Below are 20552 nucleotides of genomic sequence, written 5' to 3'. Positions count from 1 at the left end.
TTATCTGACAGTGGCCTTGATATCACTGAGGTTGCTAGAGAATGCTGCTCTTCAGATAAGCAAGTCCTGAACAAACTGTCTTAGCGTGCATGAAATTAAGCTTGTAAATCTTACTTTATTCTGTACATTTTAATCTTACTGTCTGCTAACAAGGTATTACAATACCCTTTTTGTATCCCCTTCAAAATGTTTTCACTTTAAATACTGCTTTCACAGAACAAGTGTTATAATAAAGGTCTCAAATATTTATAGTGATTTTACAGCAGCAGCATATTTAAGCATCACACGTGGCTACAAGCACAGTACAAGAAAGGTCAGTAGTGCTGCAGGAAGGCAGTGACAGCCAACTCAGCGTGACCAAATAAACTCCTTAGTTTCACGTTTCACTATTTATATCTAAATTTTTGAACCTAAGAATTTAGATCAAAATGTCACCTACCGCCTTGTGCTGATATTCATCTACGTATGTTCAGCTTGAAGAATGAACCTTCCCAAAGAAAGATAAGCAAAACCCTCTTCCTTATCAAAAAAGCCCGGATGAAAAAAAACCTCATCAACTCGTGGGCAAAAGAATGTGAGGGCCCAAAGCCTCCAGCATCATCTGCATGTCAGCACAGTCGCAGAGCTGGGAGTCTGTGGTCCACCCACAGATATTGCTTCAGCAATGCAGCATCTCACTGAAGGGTTTAAGTTGTCAGACCCGACTGCTTTAGGAAGGACTCGAGCAGCAAACATCGAGCTCTCAGTACGACAACCACATGACAACGTGAGGACTACTTCTGCTCAAAAAATTGATTTCTAAGCTACGTAAGTGATGGCAAGCTAGAAGATACTGTCCTGAATCTGCCAATATTACAATGGTGATTTGCACAGGCTGCAGTCATTCTCTTCTACAACAAAGCAGTCAGAGAAATGCAGCCAAATCTCTGCTCCTCATCCTCAGTGTGGATTCCTCCTGCAGCTGTACTGGAATTGCAATGTTTCTTCCTCTGTCTAGTCTAACACTGCAAGCTGAACAAAGTACTTAAAATCCATTTAGGATCAAAGCAAACTCTGAGGGCAGTCAGGCTAAGGAGGTGAGAGGTGATTTCTTTGCAGCTTCTGCTTGCACTGGTGCTGTGGTAGCACTCCTGTGGCCTGGTCTGGGGCAGGAAGGAGAACATCCTGCACAGTCACACACACACACACTGCCTGCTCTGTGGTGGCCTGGGGGATCAGCTGTTAGCTGCCAACATCTCATATACATGATGCTGCACTTCAGACATCTCTGGTGAGGGGAACTGGCCTCCTGCTCAGCACCCCTCCAGGAATATCAGACATGTGTCTGATTTCTGCAAGCAGCAGACACAGCTCTGGAACTTCATCTGGGACCCAAATCTCAAATCCAAATATCAGTTGGATATTAAAAAATTAAAGCTCACATTAATCTGCTTTGATGATGCCAAGAAATAAGCAAAGTGCTCCGTTTTGGAGTTCTGACCTAAGAAATGATTCACCCAAGGAAGTCACATCACTGCTGAGTTTGGAGAAGACCACTGTTGTGAGATGCTGTGCACTTCCAGAGGAAGGCATTCTTGCATTAGCAGTTTAATAGTGGGGCAATTATTCACTGGCAGTCTATGGCCAACAAAAGTCCTGGATAAAGCTTAGTTATGTCCATCTTAAGATGCTTCAATCCAGGAGCAGAATTAAGAAAGCAAATAAGTGGAACCTACTCTTAACTTTTCAACCTGCTGCCACCATTTTAAAACACAGCTGGGGTAAAATCAGGAACCAACAAGACTGTCAGCTGAACATCAGCAAGATCCTCACTGTTATTCATTATTTGTGATGTAATGAGGCATGAGCAAACAATAAAGTAATTATCCCTAGGTAATAACAGACATTATAACAGCAAATCAGCAGACTGCCTTCCCTTTTGCTGAGGGGACAGATAAGATTGCCAGCTTTTCAGCATTCACAAGGTTGTATCATAGTGTTGTGAACAGCCATTTTGCCTCCCAGTGGTATCTACAGGTCTATCCCAGCTTTCATTAGTCTTAGGTAACAGTCACCTGTAAGCCTTGATGGGGCCAAGGTGTATTAACACGGGACACAATGACAACAAATTGCAGCACCAAAGCAATTAAGCAGTTTAAGCTGAACTCAGCACTTCTCCAACTAATGATGTTTACTTCACCAGCAATGCAAGTTGTAAAGCTTTCCCCCACGCCACGTGCAGATGGCAATCACGGATCTCAGCCAGAGCCAGAGATGTTTTGAGCGGCTAATTAAGGTGAAAAATCCACTTTTCACATTTACTGTTGATTACTTTTTTTTCCGCAGCTTCCCCAATTACTAGGAAAAAGTCTATAGAGAGTTATTGGTGACTGCTGCTCCCTTTTGAAGGGACTGCATACATCGCTGTTATTGTTTTAGTTCAGCTTTAGAGAAGTCCCTGCTGGCTGGAGGCTCTTACATTTCTGTAAATAACAAGGGCTGTATCTTTCCCATTCCTCAACTGCATTCAGAATCTGAGCTTTGTAAAGGATAGCCCAAAATGCCACTGAAACCTATTGCCAGGGCTCTGTGCTCACAGCTCTTCTTTGGTGAAAGCTGAACAAGTGACAACCAACACACAGAAGCAAAGTGTGAAAGCCAAAAATAATACACTTCTGCTGTGCTACGTTTACCCAGAGCAACCAGTTCAACTGCACGGTGAGTTCAGAAGACCATTCTTAAGGTTAAATGTGTTTGACTGAGATTGCCAAGAATCCTAACTGAACACCCTCAGCCGTTTGGTGATTGAAACATAAGGACTTCCATAACTGAATGAATGCCCGAGACTTACCATAGCTGAAAACTACTCTAATAAAGTCACAGATTGAGCTGGAATGGAAAATGAAATGTGATCTGTAAAACGGATGCTCCCTTTAGGGCAGAAATTAGGAACACCAGCCAGAGAGCTAATAGCCAGTTTGCATTCAGACACTGACACACTTCTTAGCCCATAAAGAGATTACATTTTGAAATGAGATTTCAAACACAATTAAAAGATATGAAACATTAAGCAAAATGGGAGCAAGGGGTCTATCTGTGAATGTAATTTTACAGTGCTCACCAAATGTGCTGCAGCAGGAAATCCTACAATAAGATACAGTGGAGAGGGGGACAGCAAACTGCACCCTATAACCTTCTCCATTACATAGAACAGAAAACCATCCCAGATTAAGTTCTTAGTTAAGAAAAAGACTCCAGCTGTCCAGAAGACACGCTATGAAAAGTAATCTTACCTTCCTTTCCATCAACAGGTTTTGATACTTCCATATCAAAGCTCTCTTGCATTTGCTGGCCCCGGAAGCGGTTGAGGTGCTCCTGCTCTATCAGGTTACTCTCCTCCTCCTCCAGGGGTTGCCACGTCCCATCAATAAACCACTGCCCGCGCATCACCGGAATCTTCTCCGTTTCTGAAAACCAAACAAGAGATTCTTTATGCAACAGAGCCCAAACTGACAGCAGATAAGAGGGAGGGAAACCCCAACCACACCGAGAAACACCACGTCTTCCCCATGGGGCTGAGTGTGTTTGAGGATGCAAGGAACACACAGCAAGATGTATATTCTGCAAAACTGATTTAGAGTTGGGTTAAAAATGGGATTTCTACCCCTCTTTACATGGCTGCCCTGCATCTTCAAAAAGAATGAGGAACTTTGTGAGACTCGTGTTCCTTTGATCGACAGGAACCAGTGGTTTAAAGTTGTAAAGAAGATGCAGAGCAAGGAGGAGAAAGCAAACCACACATGCTTGCCCTGACTGCACAGAGCCTTGTTTCTTCTGGGAACTCCACTTAAGATAACTCCATTTGTGCATCAGTTCACATAAAGGATGATTTTAAAGGGTGAAGCCATTTCTTAATTACAACCAGTCCTCAGTGGGGGTTGTTTTCAGTCACTGTCCCTCTAGTTTCACTTCCAGCACTCCAAACAGGGAAGCTGGGTGCTGGGCATGTGTTGTCCATGTGATAAAACAGAGTTCTCTCCAAAAGTGGGTGCTAGAACCTACTGCTCTTCAACAAACCATGACTGACACCCAGATTCAGTACCGTGACTGCAGGGAGTAAGAACTCTCCTTTCACAGATCCCTGCAAGCACAATGAGACAATACTATCCATTTTAGCTCAGAACTTCATAGAACCACACAGGCTGGAAAAGACCGCTGAGATCCCAAAGCCCAACCCCAGCCCATCCCACCATGCCTGCTGGCCTTCAGTGCCACATCTCCACTGTTCTTGAGCTCCTCTGGGACGGTGACCCACCACCGCTGGGCAGCTGTGCCACTGCTGAACTACTCCTTCTGCAAAGAAATGTTTCCTCATAGCCAACCTGAACACATGTACACACACAGCACACAAACTCAGCTCCCCAAGGAAGCACTCAGCCACAAAAGGAGAGACTTCAGAAAGGAGATGGAGGGAAAAAGAGCACCAAGGCTTTACCATTCAAAGAACCATTCCTACACAGATGGTGCGAAAGCAGCTGGTAAGGACAGCTGAGAAAAGCAACAACAGATGCAAAAACAAACAAACAAAAATAGTAAAGGAAAAGTAGATACAGAAATGCAAAGGAAAAAAACAGCCCAAAGAAACAGGAAAGCCAACAGAGAGCACAAATAGTTCCCAAGCACAAGAACAGAAAGCAGAGATGCCCAGCCCGTCAGCAGGAGGATGTGAAGTACTTTCATACTGGGTGCTCACAGGGGAGAATGAAAAGCAGCAGAGATCTGCAAGCACCTCCCTCATATGTTCCAAATTCTTCATCTCTTAGACCAATGCAGCTACAAGCTAGGAAGGCTAAAGGGAAATCTCCTTACAATAATCTTCCCTCTGGGCAGGGGAACGTCCCAAAGCCAGTTTCAAAACCTTTTCCATAGAAGACTTAGAAGAAGCCAACATTGTTTCTACAATACTAGAAATGCTGATCACCTCCTGACAGCCCTGGTTTTGCACCTGGAACGGGGCAGGCTCTGGGTGCTGGGCAGCTCCTGCAGCACAGCAAGGAAAGCAGCAGGGAAAGAAGCAGCTGCTGGGGCATAACTGGAGCAAGTGGCCCGCATCACCTCTGGGTGCTGCATGGGTGCTCTGCTGATTACCCAACTGTAGCCATAACTGGGAAACCCGCAGGCAGCCCTGTAAGCATGCATGCAGCACGATGCAGGGAGCAAACCCCCTGAAACAAAGGCTCCGGTGACCCCCAGCTTCTCTCATCCCAACCTCCTGCACATCTCAATGCACTCTTGTTCCTCCCTTCCAAGATCCTCAAAGCCTGTTTTAATGCTCTGGTCACTGCTACAGCACCAGATGGACCACACCAGTCTGGCTGGCCTGACCAAAACGCCAACAGACACTGATGGCCCTGCCTGTGTGAAAACTCACCTGTGAAAACTAAAACTCATTCTAGAGTCAACATCCCATGAACCAAGTGCCGAACGTCAGGTTTTGGAATGAACTTTCTCAAACTCAACCTGTTAACCATGGCAACGTTAATCACTATTAATCACTGCTGCACAAACAACAGAAAGCAAAGTTCAGCAGTAGCTGCTCACCGTGTGCTTGCCTTCACCTCAGCTGTGCCCCCCTGTTTTACACCTGTCACACACCCACACTGCTCCACAGGGCCAATGCATCCACATCCAGCTCTGCTGCTCTCACAACAGAGCTCTGTCTGCAGGAAGAGACGAAGCACACCCAGAACTGCAGAGAGCACAAAGGATCCCGTTGTTGCCGAAGCAATGGCACAACTGTGTCAGATGTTGATCCTTGCTGGGAAAAATCTGCAAGCAGCTCCTTAATTCCTCACTACGCATTCTGATGAGGCTCCATTCACTGAATCCATAAACAGACTAAAACAACAACAGAACAGAAGGCGATATGAACACTATTTCATACTGCTAACCAACAGAAGGCAACACACCTCTTTTGCATTTCTGAAGGGTTTGGAGGTTTTCACTTGGGAATTTCTACCTACAGGCTTCTAGAATTCGAAGCATTAGGAATTAAAATAAACATTTTCAGGCTCTTTCTCCTGGACAAAAAAACCCCCTTCCCACTGCATTTCTTTAAAGTAAAGCACAGCACTGCACAGCAGCTCTCAAATAATAGATGGGTAATGGCCTCTTCCAGAGAAGCTGGGCCAGGAAAGAGAAAAATGGAACGATTGAAATATGAAAACATTTATTGTAAAATCTTTACGGCCTAATTTGGTTTAGGAATAAAATAATATATCTGGCTCTAGGGCTGGAAAGGGCATTTATCTGGAAAACACTCCATCAGTAAATCATTTCCAGATCCAGAGATGGATCATTACGGGGCTTTGTTTGCAGAGCAGGACTTCAAACCTGGAGCCAGAGTTTCCAAAGCTCAGGTCCTTCCATTTTCCAAAGCTCAGTGGGGTTGTAGGGAGACCCAGGATTGACATCAGTCAACCTCAGCCCCTGAGCTCCTGAGACAGGGGAGGTTCAGGTTGGATCTTAGGAGGAAGTTTTTCCCCCAGAGGGTGGTGACGCACTGGAACAGGTTGCCCAAGGAGGCTGTGGATGCCCCATCCCTGCAGGCATTCAAGGCCAGGCTGGATGTGGCTCTGGGCAGCCTGGGCTGCTGGCTGGTGACCCTGCACACAGCAGGGGGTTGGAGCTGGATGAGCACTGTGGGCCTTTGCAACCCAGGCCATGCTGTGATTCTATGATGGCTGCATTACAAGTGTGCAGTGCTGGGCTGCACATCAGGTCATACTCCAGGCAGGGCGATGCCAACCTTCTGATCCTCAAAGCCAGCAGCTCCCGTAGTGGCACTGGGTGGTGAAGGAAGGGCAGTGTGTTCAGGCAATGGCTGTGGGCACAGGGCTGGGAGGGGAGCACACGGACTGACAACACAGCAGCAGGTCCTTCCGTATCACCTGGCTGAACGAAACCTCAAAGGTGTGCCCTGGTAAACAACCCCGCTAATCCCAGACAGGTGCTCTTCCACCAAGATTATCCTGTGATTCATCCAGCACGATGCAAGTTATTACAGTAATCACCATGAAGCAGCGCTGTACCAAACCTGCTATTTTAAGGCCCAATTGCACTCCTATCCATTCATTCACTCACATCTTGAATATTCACCGGCGACTGCAGAAAGCGTAAGCCAAGCTCTCCCTGCATCCTTTCCTTCTATGAAAGGAAGGAAATATCTACATCTAGCTGTAATTTGACTTTTCTCTCCCCCAATACGGAATTCAAACCCTGTAAGAGGTAACATGAAGAGTTTATCTTTGCCACTCCAACCTTGATCCCCAGGAAAGGATTTGCCTTGATTTCTTTCCTGCCTTAAGTCTTACACCGCGTAATCTGCAGCTGGCGGTGCTTCAAAGTGAGGCCCCGTGTGTTTGGCCAGCACATGCTGACTTGCTGTGTTTACACCAGAACTTAAGTTGGAATGGCAGAGATTAGGAGCTAACCAAAGGCACTTCGTTTTAATTAGTCATACATATTTCACCGCTTTAAAGAGAAACAGTTCCAGCAATGGCAACAAAGGATTTATGCATTTTTAAACAAAAAGCCCATTCTTTTTTCCCCCAAAAAATTCAACGAATACAAAAGCTGTAATTAATGATGCGTGTGCAATTTACACCATCATAACCTCCTAGGTTCTCTGAAGGGGAAGAACTAGGATAACACAAGCAGCATCGGGCTGGATGGGGCTCTGAACGTCCCCATGCACTGCAGGGTGTTGGGCCAGATGGCCTCCACAGGTCCCTTCCAACTGAAACAATCCACGACTCAACACACCCATACTGTATTGACACACATATATACCCCGTTTCATTTCACTGCACACCACAAAAACTGCATATAAAAGCTATGGAAATCCCTTGTAACACAGAGGGAAAACAAACGATGGCGCTAACTTTGCCTGCATTCCTTCTTGTACTGCTCAATGATCACCATCGTTTGTTCCTTGAAATTGCATACACCTGAATTTAATAGCACATAGCATGAACTGTGGCTCATGTTGGCTCCTCCCACCCCTCTTGATTCAGAACTAAGAAACCTTGCAAAACGGAGACCACACAAACTTCTAATTAAAAGCAAACAGAGCTTGAAGGAGAAAATGAAAGGTCTCTCAGAAATGTCAACGCAAACTGACATGCAACCTGGAAGACTTGTAGATAGAATAAAATGGGGTGAAAGCAAGATGCAGTGAGCTTCGGATGTGGGGTGACCTCACTGCAGCCTTCCAGTACATAAAGGGAGTCTGTAAACAGGTGGGGAATCAGCTCTTGGAGAGGGCAGATACCAGCAGGACAAGGGGAAATGGATTGAAGTTGCAGGAGGGCAGATTGAGGTTGGATGTCAGGGGGAAGTTCTTTACTGTGAGAGCGGTGAGGTGCTGGAACAGCTGCCCAGAGAGGCTGTGGATGCCCCGTCCATCCCTGCAGGTGTTCAAGGCCAGGTTGGATGGGGCCCTGGGCAGCCTGGGCTGGTATTAATGTGGAGGTTGGTGGCCCTGCCTGTGGTGGGGGTTGGAGCTTCATGATCCTTGAGGTCCCTTCCAACCTGGGTCATTCTGTCATTCAAATCAACTGTTTCAGAGGGCCTGAGGGCAAAGTCAAGGCACCTCCAGCACCATCCACTCATGAAGCTCCTGACAGCTGTAACAATGAGATTTTAGGTACGTCCACTGCTGCATAACCCATAGGACTTCTCACTTACGTACGAGGTCCAGACTCTCCCACATTGCACCAGGGTGCATCCTCACACCCAACAGCCATCACCACCACTGCCCATAGAGCCACAGCATCGTGCAGGTTCTATTTGTGCCAATGCAAATGCACGGAGCACAGTTTGCAGGGCAATATCTTCCTTCTAGCTCCACTATGGAAGGGTTGCAGAGCCCCACGAAGGGACAGGAATGCAAGAGAACAGGAAGCACGAGAGAATTGATGGCTACAAAAGCTGATCATGAGATTCCTAAATTGAGTGCCAGTGATGTGACCATGCACACAGGGTAAACAGACAGACGTAATGAAACAGAACCTAACATTTCATTATTTCCTGACTGATGGTAACAGAACAGGCTTTTTGTTGCAGCTCAGTGCTCTGCAGCTTTCCAGCTATTTCCATCACTGCAGTGTAAAGCAGGTTGCTGGTATTTAAATAAATGGCACCATTCCTTTAATCACAGCCAAAACGACCTTCCTTTGTTTAACTACAAACACAGCAACCTGTTCTGCTCTTGCAGAAGTAACACCACCACCTGAAAAGGAATTCACAGGTGAAATCCAACTCTGAAAACTTAACAGAGGCAGCCATGTGAATTCAGAGCCAGAATCTTACTGAGCATCCAAGATCAAGAGATTTCCTTCACCGAGTGGTAAAGGATATTATGCTGGTCCACAAATAATTCTAATTTGCTTTACTGAGCCACTTTCAAGATAGCAGGTGGAAGTTACCCCCAAAATAAAGCATGCATCATGTTTTTCAGGAAGGGTTTTCCTTCTAAGTTAGTAGCTGAAGGAAGATCACTGCTATTACTCTCAGATCTGAAGCCAATGGTTTAACACAAAATCCTGCAGCTCACCTTATCAGCTGCCCTAATGGTGTATGGAACAACACTCATCAAAAAACCCAGGACTCTTAAATCACAAGAGGTTACAGCCTTAATTTTAGAGCCTTACTTTTATCGAGTTCTTATCCATTAATGCAATTTAACCAATGTTAATTCCAGTACTTTGAAGTGAAGCACTTGCACCAGCAGCACCTGTTGCTGTAGTCGTTAAGTTTTAGCAGATAGTCCCTCATTAGCTCTTTTCTAACACACAAAGCTTGCACTTTTTGCAAGAGCATTAGGCAAAAGCTAAGCTGAACTGCCAAAGAATGACTGTGCCACATGACAAACATATGCGAGCACCTCCTGAACTTGAGCACGTGCTCTAATCCCATTGAAAGTCATGGGACTTTTGCACAATCACATCCTCAGCGCTGAGTGTTTGTGTTCTCCTGGAAAGTGCTCTTCAGCAGGTCCCTGCTAGCGAGCTCTCTCCAGCACCAAGCAGCAGTCATTATGTACGTGCAGTTTCAGAAAGCAGGCCCTTCTCCATAGGAATATCTGTATTTACAAAAGCAAGCTTTCTCCCATGCATACCTAACACCTACCTCGAGCACTAACTAACCACACGAACAAATACATTCAGGGTGTACCAACTCCTTCTCTCACCTCCTTCCCTCTCCCTTCTTTGCAGTGGGTTATCCTCCACTCCACTGCTCACTTACTGTGCTGTTCACCAAGTCCACTGTCTCTGCAGTGTCTCCTTTCCAGCCTCCTGCCAGACACGCTCCGGTGTGTCTTCACAGCTACTTGCAGTCTGCACTCAGAGAGGACCACCCTACTGACCTTCTTTCTGGCCAACACTTAAAGCCATTACATACCTGCATCCTTTTTGGCCTTAGAAATACAACTGATGGAACTGCCCACAGCATTCCCAGCATCTCTGCCTTACTCCTTGTTCATCATAGCCACCAGAAGTGATGGACCACACCAAGGGGTGAGCACAACTCACTCTGTAAGCAGGATCACTCAGCTGGAGTTGACAACACCCAGCAGACAGTGTTTCTGACATCGCCTAGAGGAAAAGTGATCAGTTTTGCTTAAACAATGCTTGTAAATCACAATAATAAAAGCTGAATTTGCAAAAGGAATTCACCTTCAAAGGCACATCCAAGCAAAGTACCAACGTCTCCTGTGTGCTTTACAAAAGCATCCTAAAAGTCACAACTTACCCCTACTGAAAGGGAGAAAGGCACCAGAAAGCAGAAGCTATGCACACTGAGCACTGCAGAGCTGCAAAGTGCCTTGCCATCACATAAGCCTTCTGATCAGGAAGGAGATGGCTGGACTGAAACTAACGAGACACTTTGGGAAGGAATTGAGCAACGCAATTAAGAGGAGAGGCAGAAAAGTAAAACCCAGGAAAGATCTCAGTTAGCGAAAGTAACGCTTTACCTTGCCATGGAAGCTATCAATATTTTATTTGCAAGTGAAGAATCACGTGCCTGGTGAGAAAAAAACTCTTCAGTAAAAAACTCCTTTAGGAAATGGTATCAACCCAGTTCAAAGAGTGTCCAACAACCAAAAGCGGTGTTCTAGGCATGCTGTAAAGCAATTAAAGAAGTGTTCTGCTGCTGAAGACAGACTACAAAATGCAGACCACGTAGTGGAAACTATTAGATCCAAACCCTCAGTTTTCACCTACCTCATAAATGTGTTTTAATGCTATTTCTGTTTCAGAATAGAAGAAAAAACCCACAAAGCAATTGCTCAAGCTCACAATACCAGATGTCAATTAAAGCAGCCAGGGAAGCAGTGCCATGGGACCTGCGCCCTTGGATGGGCTCAAGGTGCCCACCTGGAAGAAGCCAATATGGAAACCCACACTGCCTAGAGAAGGCACAAGCAGCCAGTGCCCCTGCACACAGCAGAGAAGCACCTAGCAGCTCTTGCACACTGATGTTCAGCCTCAACAGCAAAGCAGTGGCTGACGTACAAAAGGGTTTGTATCTCACTGCTGACCTCCACCTCCTACATCAAAACAACCCACTAACAGAACAGCCGCCTGTAAGCAGCTGGTGCCAAGCATTACCCACTGAACTCCAACATTTTCCAGTGATTCTGACTCCAAGTTCAAAGGCTGACAACACGTCCCTGGCACTCATGTCTCATTGTGCAGGAAGCTCACCTGGCAGAGGCTTTTCACCACGACTGCTCCTTCTTGCCACCTACAAAGCGGCTCACAGCTTACCAAAGAACCACGGAGTTCTTGGAGACTCCTTTCAGTGCAAGCTTAGAGGAACCTCAAACAGGTTTTAAACATGGCCAAGCTGAAGTTTAAGGATTCTAAAATCTATATCTGGGGATCCCACGATCCCCTATGCATTCACACATGGGCTAAGTAGAATCTCTGCTAGCAAGCAGTGCAGCGGAAGCTACCTCCGTATCTTCAGTCATGGATGGTCCTAATGAAGCATTCTTATTTTTTTTAATACAGTATGTGGTATTTTATTTAATAGGTGCCTGCAAACTATTAGGTGCAAAAGCATACACATTAAAAAAGAAATACCAAACAAAGCTCTTACTGAGTTTGCTTTTCCCCACATACCAACAGATCTGTATAGAAGTCCTACTTCTATTTTAAGAGGCATTGCTTCATGGTAGACAGCAGTAGAGGTGATGCGACCCCAGCAGCCTGAATTCAAAGTGGAGAACATGGTCTGGAAGTGCAGAACTGGTCTGTTATGAAACGTGGAGGTTGGTGGCCCTGCCTGCAGCATGGGGGCTGGAGTTTCATGATCCTTGAGGTCCCTTTCAACCCGGGGCATTCTGTGATTCTATGTTGAGATGAGGACAACTACCCAGAGAGCGAAAGTGGACTAATATATAAGAAACCAGTCACTTGACACTGCGATGGCCAAAAAGCAAAGGAAAGGCAGGGCAAAAGTTGCACGAGACAAAGTCATGAGTTCCAAGCCAATGAATAGGACAGTCACCCAGAAGTCTGCAGTTTAAAGATTAAACAGACTCATCAAGGTTTTGAAAACCAGCCCAAGTCAATCTACAGAAAAACAGTTGCAAAGCAGCCCTCTTTGAGTAGGAGGGCAGAGAGGACCGGGCACTCTGAGAGGATTCAAAGAGCAGATTTGCACAGCAAATACCACTCATCACCGTGTCTGCAGAAGACAAGAAGCCCAGCTCCAAGCTACTCACTTATCTGGAAGCCTCCACTAATAATTTCAGTTCTCTTGTGCTGTCTTTGCTACTTCTACAATTCTAATTAAATAAATCCCAGAGGTCACAAGGTAAGGGTAAAATCCTCAGTAATTAATCTCTACAAACTGTAACTCAGTCTGATATTTCTGATGTTACAAAAGAATCCTGTGGCGAGCTTAAGATTTCAGACAACGCAGAGTGAAAGAAGTATTTCAGCACAAGCCAAGCCACAATCAGCATCTTCCTGTCATTGAGATTATAAAACAGCTGGAGAACTGTCAGGGCACCCAACGTTGTTGCTGTGAGATAGCAGCCGTCCCTGAAGAGCAGTACATACGTGGAACAGAACAACAGGGAAGAAGAAAGATAAAAGCTTTTGACCTTTGCTCTGAACTGAAAACATGAATCAGCAAAAACAGACAGCAGTTTCTGTACTCTTTAACGCGCACCTCAGCACGTTTTATGTCAGTTGTACCCGTTGTTTTCCATGCTCATGCAATCAGAGAGCAAGATCCTCCTCCCTTACCCACACATGTATCTAGTGTGAGATCTGGTATGCCATCAGTAGCTCCCTCCCATATGACAGGGACCAAAGCAGCATCTACCCTTCAGATCCAGAACTGCACACACGCCATTAGATGGGAATAACAGCCACACCAAGGTCTTCAGAAGCAGGAGATGAGACAGAATCCTTGGGATCTGACCTTGCAATCTTCTGGGGCCTGGGCGCAGCAGAGAACCAGGCAGAGAGCACCAGGCAGCAGCGCAGCAGAGCCATGCTGGCCATCTGCCTACAGGGGAACGCACCGCCTCACCTGGGAGGAGAGAATGGGAGAAAGGCAAGAACTCTCACATATACAGGGAAGAGGCAACGAAACGTGCGAGCAAAAGGAGGCGTTAGGTCATAAGGCACCGACAGATCCCTGGAACACCACAAGTTTATCTTAGTCTTGCAAATGAGCAGACCAGATAAGAAGACTTGAGCGCTCTTTAATCAGCTTTCCAAGAATGAAAAACGATCCCCATTTTTAGCACTGTGAGTTTGTTTCTCTGTCTAGCACTGCTTCTGGTGCTAACTGCTGGAAATCTCTCCTTCCAAGCATCAGAAATTGTCTCTGCACAGCACACGTTATTATTTCAGACATCTGCTCCTTAGGCTTAAGGAGACTGAATCAGCTTCCAAAACGGACCAGGCAAAGGGTCAAGAAATTAAACCTTTAAGCTGCTGATGAGCACAGCCTCCTGCTCCCGTTACCAGGAGCTATCCTGCCTCACCTGGCAGCTCTGCTCACTCCGTCCCCTCTGTCCCTATGGCACAGGCAGCAAGAGGGACAGCCGCAGTTTGCTCATCCCTTGGCTGAACTGTAACCACGTGGCAGATGCAACAAGCACAATCAGCGCTTCAGGGTGGTGATAGAAAACACCCTACTGTCCAAACACGGAGCTGTGCCCAGGCTGCTCTTTAACTCAAAGCGTGTGTGGGCTGAGAGCTCCCCTTGCTCCCTGGGCTCACTACCTGTCTGTTGGGGCGATAAGCTGAAAAACAGAGGTTTCACACACCTTGAGTGAATTGTACCACCTGCTGCTGTCTTTTATGGATCTCCCTCCTGTAAAAACAACAAGGAAGAGAGGAAACAAGCAAGAGCCTCAGTTTTTACAGATCTGCTCTTCTGCGACTCTCATCAGCCCCAAATCTCCCACATAAGTCTCACAAATTTACAGAGACCAGAGAAAACTGCCCGCTCTTCTCCCAGGTTCATGTGAGGATAACACCTCTTGCTTGGCCAGCCTGCATCACGCTCCATTACAGCTCCCATGGCCTTGAAGGAACACAGTTGGAAAGCAAGTCTTTAGGGACAGAGGGCAAGCAGTGGCATTGCCTGTCTGCTCCAGGAGAGCTGATGCTTGTCCAGCAAGACCCATTCCCTCCAAAGAAAGGTGCCTACTCTTGTATCTCTGCTCCCAAAGGTCCCCTCTCCTCCATCAAAGGAGACAGATGAATGCAAGGGATGGTGCCTCTTGAGGAAGGATGAGAGAAGGCGTACATCACCACATCCTTTTGAAGTTGAGGTGGTAAACACCCTTCACTTGGAAGAATAAGAAGTAAGGACTGTGCATCTGAGATGCCTGTTGCAACCCCCTGAAGCAGAAAGCAGAAGTCCCATTTCAAGCCTCTCCCAGTGGAAGGGTGATTGGGTTAGGGAGATGAAGCTCCGTTGCTTTCCTAGAAGAGAAGATGACAAGCAGAAAAGCCAGGTCCCAGCCCGCTCTTCCACTGCTCCTCAGCAAAGAAAAGAGATCAGAAGCATGACTATGGCAGGGAGACAGTGGACAAATAACTGCCTGATATCACTCTGCTCTTCCTGAAGAGCAGGTATGCGTACTGCGGGAAGAGGTGAGTAGTGACAGCAAATCTCCACTCTCACTCACTGTTCCCCATCTGGGAAATGGTCAACTCTTGGAAAGGGCACATAACAGCAGGACAAGGGGAAATGGATTGAAGTTGAAGGAGGGCAGATTGAGGTTGGATGTCAGGGGGAAGTTTTTTACTGTGAGAGCGGTGAGGTGCTGGAACAGCTGCCCAGAGAGGCTGTGGATGCCCCGTCCATCCCTGCAGGTGTTCAAGGCCAGGTTGGATGGGGCCCTGGGCAGCCTGGGCTGGTATTCAATGTGGAGGTTGGTGGCCCTGCCTGTGGTGGGGGTTGGAGCTTCACGATCCTTGAGGCCCCTTCCAACCTGGGCCATTCTGTGTGTGACTGTGATTCTGTGAAAGGGGAAGCACAGTCATGAAGTTCTCAGCCACCTTCCTCCGTACCTATCAAGAAACAACGGGATGCCCATTCCACCATCTCTGTATGCCAGGGAGTGCATGCCCAGATGCCCCTTTCCTTTAGATGCACAGGGGGGAAAAAGAGGGAAAGATACCCAGATCCCTTTTCCGCCAGAAGCGTGCAAAGAGGTCCCCAGGGTTTCCTCTCCCATGGGTCTGCATGCAGCACGGGGGTACCCAGTGCCTCCTACCCTCAGGATGCACTAGGGGGATTCATTGCCCACCCTCTCAAAAAGTGGTGCCCCAATTTCCATGGGCACTGGGCACCCCCTCAGCTCCTGGATGCACAGCATTGGTTGAGGAGGCTGCCTGATGCCAAAAGGGGAGCACACCCTCCTCGCCCAAGTACATGTGCCACGTGTCACCCATCGGGCCCCATCCCTTACCCCCAAACGTGAGCATCAAATGGGTGCAACAGGGAGCACTCAGCCCCCTCCCATCCATATCAGGGGGGCAGGAAGGGCCGCCTGTTGAACCCATTTCCTCCGAGCAGCTCGCTGTGCAGGCAGGGGACACCCAGCATCCCTTTTTGGGGAGGACAGGAGTGAGGTGGCGTCCCGCAGCCCGAGGGTCTGGACCTTCTGGGATGGAAAAGCGCCCCGTCAGCTCCGCGTCCTTCGGTCCCACACACCCGAGGGGACCCGCAGTGTCTGCGTGTGAGCTGCCGTCCGGGACCTGCCCTCGCCGGCACCGCGGGGCCCCTCTTGCCTCTCCCCCCCTCCCCCGTGCCGGCAGCGGCCGCACTCACGGTTCCAGTAGACGGGGTAGCACTCGGCGTTGGCCACGTCCACCTCGTAGAGCCCGCTCCGCACGCACACCGGCTCCACCGCCGTCCTCTCGGGGCCGGGGCCGAGCGCTCGGAAGGCCAGTTCGATCCGCAGCGAGTCGTAACCGATGAAGGGCTTCCAGCTCTTGCGGTCCTCCCGGTAGAACCAGCGCACCTCCTCGGCGCCCAGCTCCCGCACCACCTCATAGCGGGGCCGCCCGCCGCCCGCCGCCGAGCGCGGCCGTCTCCTCTCGGGCAGCGCCGAACCGCCGCCGCCGCCGCCGCTCTCTCCGCTCGCCAGCCCGGCGCCCTCGCCGCCTTCCCCGGCGCTGGAGGAGCGGCGCAGCGAAGCGCCGGACTCGGCCGAATCGAACTCGGCGCCGCCGGTCGAGTCGCTCGGGGTGGCCGCCTCCCGCTCCCCCTCCTCGGAGGAAGAGGTGGAGAGCGCGGCGCGGAGCGGCGGCACGGAGCGCTGCCGGGGGCGGCGGGGCGGCCGGGCCAGGGGATGCTCCGCCGCTTCCTCTTCCTCCTCCTCGCCGCCGGCCGCCCGTTCGTAGCGGCCGCCGTAACCGCCGCCTTCCCCGCTCGGCTCCCAGGCGCCCTGCGGCGAGCCGCGCTCGGGGTAATCCATGCTGCGGCGCCGCCGCTCACCTCGGCCGCCCCCGCGCCGCCCCGCTCGCACCGCCCCGCTCACGCCCGGCTCGGGGCTGCCGCAGCCGCCGGCTCCTCCGTCCGGACGGGGGCGGCGCCGCATCGTCACGCGCGCCGCGACGCGGCCGGGGGCGGTGCGGGGAGAGGCGGACGGGAAGGAGGGGGGGTGAGAGGAGGCCCGGGGTGCGTGCGGTGTGTGCGGGGTGCGCATGGGCTGCCGTACACAGACTGCGGGCAGCGCCGCGAGCCCCGACACGACTCGGCGTTACGTGGCACCCACACGAGTATCAGAGTATCTCGGGTTGGTAGGAACACACAGGGGTCGCCGAGCTCCTGGCTCCACGCTGACGGCACGGTCCCTGTGTCTCACTGGAACAGGTTGCCCAAGGAGGCTGTGGATGCCCCATCCCTGCAGGCATTCAAGGCCAGGCTGGATGTGGCTCTGGGCAGCCTGGGCTGCTGGTTGGTGACCCTGCACACAGCAGGGGGTTGGAATGGATAAGCACTGTGGGCCTTTGCAACCCAGGCCATTCTATGGCTCAGCTGTGTCCTAATGCTCCCTGAGCTCTGGCAGCTTGGGGCCCACCGTCCCCTGACCCCACCTGACCCTCCCCTGACGCAGCTCCATGCTGTTCCCCATAGAGCTCAGTGCAGCCCTCGGCTCCCTGTGATGAGCTGCAGCAGCCACAAGGCCTCCCCTCAGCCTGCTCTGCTCTGGGCCCAACAAACCACGGGGCCTCATGCACTCCTTGCCTTCCAGACCCATCCACATAGCCCTGCTTTGATGGCGTTCTGGTGGCTTTATGTCCTTCTAGTGTCGTGGTGCCCATCCTGCACCTGGTGCTTGAGCTGAGGCCACACCTGCTGCTTTGGGGATGTCTCACCCTCATGTGAGATCCCGGTCCTCCAAATACTTACTATGAGTACCAGAAAGGCAGGTGTTGGGCCCCAAAACAGGAGGTGCTGGGGCTCACCTGTGCTTGTTGGTGTGTGTGAGCCGCACCAGCCCCCTCCCTGCCCTGTGCACACCTGGTGCTTGGCAGGACAGGGTGCTGAGATGCGTATCGGTGCCAGGTGATAAAACACTTTGCTATGTCAAGAGCGAGGATGAGGGATGGTTCCCAGTCCCCAGCCCTGCTGTCTTATCTCATGGCTGTTGTGGAGGTGGCAGAGGGAGAACCTCCCAGAAACACACCCTGAAATACCGGGGTGGGGTCACCTGTTTGCATGAAACCCCCCATTTTGCAACACAGCCCGGAACAAGGAGGTGGGGTGAGGGTACGTGAGCAATGCTCCTGTCCTACCTGCACATCAGCTGTGGAAAAAACAGGACGCAGTACACATGTTCCCCAATTCCCACGTCTCCTCCTGGAACTGGGATTCCACATGCTTGATGCATCGTTCCCTTCTGCTTGGCTCTGCCCTGCGAGGGAGCTTCTTTGTATTGCATGGCATTGTACCTCCCAGAATAGGTTTGTGCCCTGCCTCCTATATCCACTTTCAGCTGGGGAATCCTGTTAATGGACTGCATTAAAGCAGAAAGATGCCAGATTAAGTGCAGGTTGGAAGGACGGGGGAAGCTATTATAAAATGTTCACTGTGGGTGAATGCAGTTTGAATGCCTGGCAACACCTTCTGATCCTCAAAACTCCACACACTTGGTTAGCATTGGTTAGCACGGGAGCTTTGTGAGTGCCCGTTCTGCATTCTCAGATGGGGAAGAAGGAATAAGAGAGGAGATAAAATACAAGCAGAGGGCCAGCAGAAGAAACTGCTTGACTTCATATCCACATCAGTCTGGCAACAGGGACACGAGCTATTTGTTTAACTTTTGCATTTCTAAACCAATTCAACAAGGGATGCTTTCATAGAATCATAGAATCATAGAATTACTCAGGTTGGAAAAGACCTTGAAGATCATCAAGTCCAACCGCAGCCCAACCAGTAGCCGATCTCTTAAAAAACAACCACGAAACAACACCACAACAACAACCCTCTGCTAAATCATATCCCTGAGCACCACATCCAAACGGCTCTTAAACACATCCAGGGATGGCGATTCAACCACCTCCTTGGGGAGCCCATTCCAGTACCTAACCACCCTTTCTGTAAAGAAGTTCTTTCTAATATCCAACCTAAACTTGCCCTGGCGCAACTTGAGGCCATTTCCCCTCGTCCTGTCACGTTCCTTTCCACGAAACCTGCCCCAGATTGTCAGAGGGGAATGCCATGGAGTCACACAGTCCTTCGGGTTGGAAAAGATGACCAAGATCACCTCATCCATCTGGCAGCCCACCCCACCATGCCTACTGAGCAGGCATCCCTCAGTGCCACATCCCCACAGCTCTGTGAGAACCTCCGGGGACGGAGGCTGTCGATGGCTTTGAAGACACATCTCATGAGATTCTCATTTTCATCCTCATTTCTGTCAGAGCCGGTGGGGTTTTCACCATCTTTTGTCATTCAGCTGGTGTTTCGCCCTTCTTCATTCGTGTCACCCTACTCAAATGCTCCCCCCTTTTCTCCTTGTTTGAGAGAACAAGGAAAGATTGCCCAGATGGCCAAGGGGCACGTTACATGTTCGTTATCTCATGTGCATATTATTTCAGATCATTTGATCTACGATTTGGTGGTTTATTTCTCGTGCATTTCTGGGTCTGCATGTCTGCTGTCTGTTTGCAGGCACCACTTTCTTGTGCACGATGTCCCTGTAGGCAGTAGGCAAAAGGAGATTGTTCATCATCGTCAGGCTGAACCACATCGAGAGCTGCAATTTGACTTTTCATTTTTAGAGCCATTTTGGAGACCTGCAAAGACACATGGCAGAAAACTGGTTTACTGAATGGGAAGTGAAGGGATCCATGGAGCCTGAAGTTCCCTCCCAAAAATGTCCAATTTCTGTTCACTTTGAATTTGTGGGGGAGAGCTTTGCTGGGTAGACTGATGTGGATGGAAGTTGGGAGCCCAGACCTCTCTCTAGAGCTCAGAAGAGGAATATTTTCCTCTTTGTATGGTTAGGAGCGCACAGTTCATGGCTGTGGAGTAGCACAAAAGTTCCTGGCATGACACAGGACTCCACTCCCATCGCTGCCAACTTACACCATGTAAAAAGCAAATGTGTAAGGGGTAAGATGGTTCCCCTTGAACCTGGGGAGCATGGCTATAGCTGAAGGCGTAAGGAGCTTCCTTTAATTAAGCTCATTTTACCAAGTAGCTTGGATTCCTTTTGTTGCTGCTATTCTAGTTACCCCCATCCCAGCACTCTTGTACTCAGGAGAAGCTACTCCTGTTGGTGGTACTTGATACAGCGTGGTCAGTTTTGAACACAAGGCAGAAATGATGCAGTCGTGTTGTGTTTTCTTCCAGGTCCTAAATAAAGTACAATGAACAGCACAAGGCCGAGTGCTTGCAGGAGTCCATTAGTGACAGTCTTTACTCATTGATGAATCCTTTCTAAGAAAGCCATTTGAAGATCTTCCCTTTAGCTATTTTTAAACCATTTATCATGCACTTGTATTGATTTTGTA

The 20552-nt window shown here is 49.2% G+C and overlaps 1 protein-coding gene across 2 annotated transcripts in view; it reads right to left on the bottom strand.

Moving 5' to 3' along the window:
- The window catches only part of DDHD1 (DDHD domain containing 1), a 57924-nt gene extending 40827 nt beyond the window's left edge, over positions 1-17097 (bottom strand). For both annotated transcript variants that reach the window (XM_072337089.1, XM_072337090.1), the window contains exons 1-2: positions 16357-17097; positions 3273-3446 (exon numbers count right to left, since the gene is read on the bottom strand). In XM_072337089.1, coding sequence (XP_072193190.1) covers positions 3273-3446; positions 16357-17005 — 823 coding nt within the window. In that variant the 5' untranslated portion in view covers positions 17006-17097. The remainder of the gene's footprint in view (positions 1-3272; positions 3447-16356) is intronic.
- Positions 17098-20552: the final 3455 nt, after the last annotated feature.

This window comes from Excalfactoria chinensis, chromosome 5 (assembly GCF_039878825.1).
Source record: "Excalfactoria chinensis isolate bCotChi1 chromosome 5, bCotChi1.hap2, whole genome shotgun sequence".
NCBI classification, from domain to species: domain Eukaryota; kingdom Metazoa; phylum Chordata; class Aves; order Galliformes; family Phasianidae; genus Excalfactoria; species Excalfactoria chinensis.
The sequence above is the reverse complement of the archived record's forward strand: the minus strand, read 5'-3'. Positions and strand labels throughout refer to the sequence as shown.